The following is an 8,111-nucleotide window of genomic DNA, read 5'->3' on the forward strand; positions in this document are numbered from 1 at the left end:
TAGTGTACAATTTTTCTTAGCACACACATAAATCATTGTCAATATAAATAATGGGAGACATGCTTTCCAATGAGCCTGGCATCTCTTACCCTGGTGACATCGCCCACAGAGGATGTTAAAACTCATGGATGGAACTTGGTGTGAACTTTCCCACCAAATATCCCTGCTGTTAAAAGGACCAATTAAAAAAAAAACCAAGCAGACAAAAAAAACCCCACTAAATGTGAAAGTGAAAATCTTATTCAAACGTGAATTTTAACCATTAAAGAATCAATTCAAAATGCAGCAAAGCCCCAACTGTACGAGTTAACATTCTATTGTATCAGAAAAAGCATGGGTGAAATCTTCATGACCTTCGGTTAAGCTACAGTTGTTCCAAAAAATAAGAAACCAAAGTAAGTAGACAGACAAGTTAGATTTTTGTCAAAATAAAGGACTCTGTGAAGAGAGTGAAAACAACGCAATCAATGAGGAAAAACTTGCAAATATTTGACAAGGGTTCTAGTTCCAGAATATGCAAATAGCCTTTGCAAGTCAACCATGAAAGGCACATTAATTTATTACATGGAACAACTGCCCACAGCAATTGTAATCATTATGGACTACAAATATGTAGTAATAAGAACTTTTTGAAATGCAAAGACACAGATGTTTGCCAGTTAGGCAAAGATGCTTGACAGGGCTGGAAATGGGGGTCAATGCTCCAGTGAGGGGCTGCTTCATACTTCTAGGGTGGCCATAAATAATAATATTGGGGGCCAGGGAGATGGCTCAGTGGAATAAGTGCTTCCCTGGCAAGCGCAAGGGCCTGAGTTCAATCCCTGACTCCACTAAAAAAAAAAAAAAAAAGATAGACAGTAGCAAGTGTCAGTGAGGAAGCAGAGAAACTGGAACCTACATACATTGCTGATGTGAATTTGGAACATGCTACTGCTTTGGAAAACAAATTAGAAGTTCCTCAGAACGCTCACTAGATTACTGTGGGGTCCACAAGCTCCATTCAATACCCAGTAAAATTAGGGATGAAGATTCATACAAAGAACTTGTATGCAAATGTCAACAGCACCACTGTTTACAAAATCCACAAAATGGAAACAACCAGACCGACCGCTCATCAACCCATGAATGACTAGATACAATGCTTTAGTCTGAATACCTTCTCTGGGGTTCATATATTGGGAACATGACGCCCAGGGGGAGATGCCTGGACACGCGGCACCTCCTTCAGGCCCACCTGTGGCGCTGTGCCCTCCTCCCTCCTTCCTTCCCCTCTCCCCTCTTCTGACCTCCTACCTTCTGTGAGATGATGCGGAGAAGACCCTCAGGAGGTGCAGCGCCTGGCCTTGGGTTTCCTAAGGGCTGCCGCTGTGAACCTGCATACTTCTCTGCATTACAGATAGCTCAGTCTGTGGCCTTCTGCTCTACCAGCTCAAGTAGATTAAAATAATGGTTCATCCATATACTGGGCTCTGATCACCCATCCTAAGCAACAGCCTACTGACACATGTGAAAGCTGAAAAATTATGCTAAGTGAAAGCATTTGCTAGAAAGAACAAGGCCAGGCACATAGCTCAGTGGCACAGTGCCTGCCTGGCAAACACAAGGTCCTGAGTTCGATTCCTGGTATAAAAAAACTGAGAGAGAGAGAGAGAGAGAGACAGAGAGACAGAGAGAGAGAGAGAGAGAGAGAGAGAGACAGAGAGAGAGACAGAGACAGACAGAGAGACAGACAGACAGAGACAGAGAGAAAGAATGACTTTCTATTGGATTCCATTTACATAAAATGTCTAGAGTAAATAAATCCTGTAGTAACAAAAAGTAGAATAATGGTTGCTAGAGAGAAGGGGAAGGTGGGGGATGATCACTAGTTGGTTCAAAACTTTTTTTGGGGGGGGAGGAGAGTGTATCAGCCTTAGGCTGGTGATGCTTAGCCACCTTTATGACGAGGTAAGTTGTGTGCTTTCCGGGGGTGAAGCTGTGCTGCATCGCATCTCACGTCCTGGACAGGCGATCACAGCTTCCGCAAGGGAGTACTGGGCGCTGCTATCTCGGTGAGCACCTTCTTGAATAGCTTTGGATTTTTGATTAAGAAGCTGTTGTTGGCAATTAGGTGTGTAGGGGATATAACTCTAGGGTACATGCCAACACAACCACATATAACCACACACACACACACACACACACACACACACACACGGACCATGAAAATGTGGGCACAGTGACTTTTCCTGGCAAACCATTCTTGAGTACAGCTCCAGGGCATCCACAGCCACTAGGAAGCTGGAACCAGCGAAGCTGTCCAGACCGAAGTCTGTGGCGGCCACCTACCTTTCACCTCGTGTTGTTGTTCCACCAATAATTTACTTATTTCTGTAAACCAACAATCTCTGATTTCTTTTGAAGGTGCCTGCAATTACAGATAAAAATACACCAGGAGGAGCACATCACCTTGAGTATTAGTTGCCCAGGGAATTTTCCTCCGAGCAACCTTTAGGGAAAGGAGACAGAATTTCCTCGTCCAGTGACAGGAACACAACAGCTGACCAGGAGGGGAGGCCGAGGGGGACAGCACGGGCCTTACCTGCAGGATATATTTTTCCAGTCCATTTCGGGGGGCAATTTCAAACTTCTTATTGCTCCCTCTTCCAAGCTGGTGAATTGAAAGTGTCACCAACTGTCATAAAGAAAGAGACATGTTCTACGCCCCTGGTTTTTTGTGTTACAATTTCGGCTGCCCCATTAGGCCTCTTTCTTCTTCCTTCCAAGTATGTTCTGCTCTCATTTTGGCCCGAGGCGGCAGAATTCAGTCAGGCTTGGAAGGAAACAGGGACTATGCTTCCCTGCAGCCCCAGTCGTGAAGCTAAGAAGTCATTTGTCTTTTAACACCCGTTGTACAAATCTCAAACAGTAAGTCAATGAATGTCCCCTGAGAAATAAAAACAAACACAACTACAAATAAAACAATAGTCTTAATCGTGTGTGTGTGTGTGTGTGTGTGTGTGTGTGTGTGTGATAGCTAGCTGGCTATGAAACATTTCCTGTGTAGGAGGGAGCCAGGTGTGGACCTGGGTTCGCCAAGGCCTAGGGTCAAGGTCAGAGGTGTGCATTTGAATAAAACATTTAAAGAGAAAAATAAAAGGCGAGTAAGAGCCAGGGGAGCAGATGTTTTGCAAATGGGAAGGGGATGGAGGGAGAGAAGAGAGCGAGGGGAACGGGATATAGAAAGAACTGAGACGCATTGTGTACACGTTAGTGGTGATTAGGCAACTTTATGACTAGGTGGACAAAGCAACCCCCAGGATGAATGCAATCAACATGCTGCCAATGTTTGCTAATAACAATTTAAAAGGTTTAAACGTAGGCACTAACAGAAAAAAGAGCAGCACTCAATGTGGTCTTGCAACCGAGAAGGTTAGAGCTAAGAAGAAATCTGGCTTGGGCTCTGATCACCAGAGCCTCTTCCTCTCTGCTGGTGGAAAGTGGGTCTTCCGCTAACTAGCTGGTCCAGCTGGTCCAGCTGGCCCGTGCAGGGCTGGCCTCAGACCCAGCCTGGGGTGGGTTCCAGCTGTGCCGCGCCACCATGCTCCCTCTGCAAGCAAGCTTGCTTTCCTCCTCTGAAAAACAAAGGGAACAATCTTCCCTCCCCAGAGGGGCCCCCTTACCTTCAGAGCCTTCTTAAAGCTGTAGTGAGGTGACAAGCCTCGGTCACCAGGCTCCATTCGAATCTTACAGAACACAATGCCCCGTTCAAACAGGTAGATCTGCCTTTGGCTGGGCTTAAACCTAATCAGATCCTTCACTTTGTGGCGCTCCTTGTGAATGGTCCAGACGCTGAATGGCCCGTCCATCACCAGCTTGCCCAGCTTTTCGATATCATCCTTTTGGAAACACAGATACATAAAGAAAGCAGCCGATAAATCACTCGCCGGAGAAGGAACTGAGGGGTGTGTTTCCAAACTAGGAAGCAGGCTTATTTGAGATTATTCTACAAGCACTACTCAGGCCAGTCGGTTACTACATCCAAACTAGAGGGTTGTAGACTGGGCGTGGTGGTGCGCACCTGTAATCCCAGAGCTGGGGAGGCTGAAAACAGGAGGATCACTACGAGTCTGACCTGTGTAGTGAGACCCTGTAACAAATACATTAAAAAAAAGCAAAAACTAGAGGATTGTAAGCCTCATTGATCATGGTGCCATTCCTATGGGTAAGGAAATAAACCCAGCTCTGAGAGGGGATGGAGGTAAAGGCGCTAAGATGCTTGAACTAGCGGCAGTACAGGGCTGTAAGTAACCCCAGCACTTGGGAGGCTGAGGCAGGAGGAGTGTTGGAAGCCAGCCGGGCAATTTAGTGAGACCCTGTCTCAAAGAAACAAAACAAAATGAAGCCAAAAGAAAAGGCACTGGTACTCTGAAAAAAAGTATTTGTCTTACAATACTGTTTAGTTAGAATTCTGTTTTAGTTTTCTTTCTATTTTTGCACTTGAGCTCAGTTAATTTAATTTATTTTTAATTTATTTATTTATTTTTTTTGGTGGAACCGGGGATTGAACTCAGGCCCTTGCACTTGCCAGTGAAGCGCTTAATCCACGGAGCCATCTCCCCAGCCCTGTTATTTTATTTTTTGATGGAAACAAGGTTCTTCGATTTTATTTTATTTTTTCCAATCAGATTTTATCAGTACATCTTAGGCATATATAGTGCTCACACTCACCACAGAGGACCCGTACCTGCTCAGCATCTAACTTGTCCCCCCCCATTCCCCTACCCTCCCTTCAGCCCCTCCTCTCCTCCCTATTTACAAATACATTTCCAATTTTTTCTTCCTTTCTCACTTTTTATTTTCTCTTCTTCCTTTTCCCCTCCTCACTTTCTTGTTCCCTACCCCATTTGAATAGTTTTTTCCTGTTTCACAATACCTACTATACATTTTTGTTCTTCTTTATACTTTTGGTTTCTCCAGACAGTCTATTTCAAAAGGCAGGAAATGAACTTTTGAAATTATGTTCAAGGGAGACAGATTTTTTTCTGCAATATAGACCTACGATAATCTGTATGCCACCCTTACCCTAATGTCAGCTTTGAGTACACGAGAGCCTGAGAACAAGATTTAGAAAGGCAGGGCAGGTAGCGCTAACTCTGTTTTTCACAGTGAGTGTTGAGTGAAAAAATAATCCCCCAAAACTGCTTTAAAATAGCACCTCCTTGGGGCCGGGGAGATGGCTCAGTGGAATAAGCGCTTCCCTGGCAAGCACAAGGGGCTGAGTTCAATGCCCGGTTCCACAAAAAAAATTAAAAAAAAAAAAGCACCTCCTTGGTTCCAAGCACCCACCAGCATCCCCCGCCTCCAGAGAGAGGACCCGACCTCCTGTGCGCTCTCGGGGCTGGCTTAGTGACTACCTGCACAGTGTTTTACCTGATACTTTTGACAAAATTAGATCAGTTGAGGCAGATAGTCAAGAATTCATCTCCAGGAATCACATTGCCCAAGGGAGAAAAAGCTGTATGACTTCTCTGAGGGTAAAATACCAGAAATTTGTATATTTTTTGTAACTGGTTATTTTTGTGGTTTGTTTATACGTTGAACAAGCACATTGTCTTTTTAAGAAAGAATTGAGTGCACTTCTGAAATTCTAAAACACCAACACTAAGAGAAATAACCCCTAGTCATTTCTATGGTGCTTATTGCCTATTTTCTGGCTTAATTTTCTTTGTGATTTGTAAAATTCACCTTTGAAACCCTCCCTGAGGAATCCCCCGCTGCCCCATACATTGGGTTTCCTTTGTGTGACTGGGGCTTAGTCTGACTTTGTTGCAAGGCAGAGGGGTGGTGGTTCCTGAGGACCCCTGGGGTCTCACTCTGTCTGCCCAACTATGACCCCTTCCCACATCATCACCTCAGGCCTCAGCTGTCACTTTCACATTTATCTTTTTTGAGATGGGGTCTCACTATGTAGCTCAGGCTGGCCTTGCAGCAGTCCTCCTGCCTCAGCCTCCCAAATGCTGGATTACCCTGTCCTGGGTTGAATAGTGTCCCCCAAAAGACTCAGGTCCCCAGAGCCTCAGAAGGTGACCTCATTTGTAATTAGTGCAGCTGAGACCCTACTGGTTTAGTGCGGGTCCTAATCCAGTGACTTATATCTTTGTACCAGGAGCAAAGGAAAATACAGAGCCACGTGCAGAGGGAAGTGACCCTTGGGAGGACAGAGGCGGGAACTGGACAGAGGCGGTGTATGGAGGAGGAGCTCTGAGCATCGCTGAGGACCACCGGAAGCCTGGAAGAGGCAAGGAGGAGTCTTCCTGCTGACGGCTTTGTGTGGATCATCCAGCCAGCCTTCAAAACTGTGAGGGAGTGAATTTGTGTTTATTTATGTATTTATTGTTGGTATTTTTGAGACAGGGTCTGACTGTATAGGTGAGGCTGGCCGTGAACTCACCATGTAGCCAAGGCTGACCTCAAACTCACAGCGATCCTCCTGCCTCAGCCTCCCAGTGCTGGGCTTCCCGGCCTTTGGGTTGTTTTAAGTCCGCCAGCTTGCAGCATCTCCTTCCAGAAGCCCTGGAAGGTGAGCACACCTCCAGCCATTTTCCACCACAGCGATGAAGTGCGTGCAGCCCTGCCCCATGACGGAGCGCACTGGAGAAGCCGACTGCTGGGGGAGGGAACGGGAGCAAGCGACACAGCTGACGGCCTCCTCCCTGTGGCAGGTGACGGCAAAATAATCCAGAAAACGCTGCCATCTCATGCATGGGACGGTTCAGGCAAGAGCTCTGATCTGAGAACGTGACTGCGCTGTCAGAGGAAGAGCCAGACTGCGAGAGACGCGGGCACCTCGAGGGCCCGAAAGAGGCCTCTTCGGGCGCCCAAGGTCTCGTTCTTGGCAGCGAGAGCCGGCGTGCAGAGTACTTGTGCAAAGAAGCAGGAAACATCTGTGTAAATCAATCAACCCGCAACCTGGCACAGAGATGGAAAGCAGAAGCCGTAGAAGCCGAGAACCACGGTAGCCAGAGGCCGAAGGTCCCTTCCTGTGCGGCGTGCAGGTCGGGCCGGCCAGCTCGGCAGGGTCAGGCAGCGGCTGCCGGGCGCCTACAGTGCCGGGCGCCTTCGCGGTGAGTTAGTTGTCATTTTCTCCGGACAGCACTCTTGAGTCGGTTCCGTGGGGGGCGGGGGGCACGCAGGCAATTCCGCTGAATCACTGAGGCTGTGCGCTTACTGTGGACCCGAGGTTACACACGGGGAGAAGGTGTTACACAATGCGAAGGCAGGGGGAACTGAAATAGAAATAAATAGCTGGCCCTGGGCCCCAGTGAACTTGACCCCCCCATAAAAGGCTTTTACGGACTTATATAAATTTACTCCAGAAAAGAAAGATGTCTCATTCAACCTCACTACGTAACTTTGCAACGTGTTCATTACCCGCATCTCCCCTGGCTATTAAGGTTTTTTGGTTTTGCCTTTTGCACATTAGGGAAGTAAATTATATCTCTGCATTCCATCCAACAAATTTATTTTAAAACTTAGAAAAATACTTTTAAAATATTTTATGTATTTGGTACAGGGTCTTGCTAAGCAGCTAGGACTCATAGTGATCTTCCTGTCTATAGCCCTCGCAGGGTTACACATGTGCGCTATCACGCTGGGACTCATTGGCTGGCTCAGAGAGGGTGGGGCCAGCATGGCATGTGGTGCTGGGGATCAAACCCCAGTCTCTGTGCTTGCCCACGCAGGCACTTAGTCCGCTAAGCTATCTTGCCAGCCCTAGAAAAATACTTTTTTTTTTTTTTTTGTATTTAGGACAGGGTGTACAGGGTGTGCAGGTCTCATTGTGTAGATCGGACTTGTAGCGATCCTCCTGTTTACAGCCTCCCAAGTGCTGGGATTACAGGCACGCGCCACCACGCCCAGTCTCAATCGCCATCTCTGTGCACCCCGGGGGCAGGGCCAACAAGGCAGGCCAGGGGATCGAGCTCAGAAAAATACTTTTGTGGGTCATTTAAATGATAGACTAACAGGAAGAAAGAATAAATATAAGATGGGGCTGGGGAGATGGCTCAGTGGAATAAGTGCTTCCCTGGCAAGCGCAAGGACCTGAGTTCAATCCCTGGCTCTGCAAA

At 46.9% G+C, this 8,111-nt stretch overlaps 1 protein-coding gene across 1 annotated transcript in view; it reads right to left on the reverse strand.

Moving 5' to 3' along the window:
* Positions 1–8,111, reverse strand: part of Mcf2l2 (MCF.2 cell line derived transforming sequence-like 2) — a 196,619-nt gene that overhangs the window by 19,337 nt on the left and 169,171 nt on the right. The window contains exons 20-22 of the mRNA XM_023700648.1: positions 3,663–3,878; positions 2,582–2,674; positions 2,329–2,407 (exon numbers count right to left, since the gene is read on the reverse strand). Of these exons, the coding sequence (XP_023556416.1) occupies positions 2,329–2,407; positions 2,582–2,674; positions 3,663–3,878 (388 nt within the window). The remainder of the gene's footprint in view (positions 1–2,328; positions 2,408–2,581; positions 2,675–3,662; positions 3,879–8,111) is intronic.

Source organism: Octodon degus, unplaced genomic scaffold (genome assembly GCF_000260255.1).
Source record: "Octodon degus isolate 3935 unplaced genomic scaffold, OctDeg1.0 scaffold00126, whole genome shotgun sequence".
Classification (NCBI taxonomy): domain Eukaryota; kingdom Metazoa; phylum Chordata; class Mammalia; order Rodentia; family Octodontidae; genus Octodon; species Octodon degus.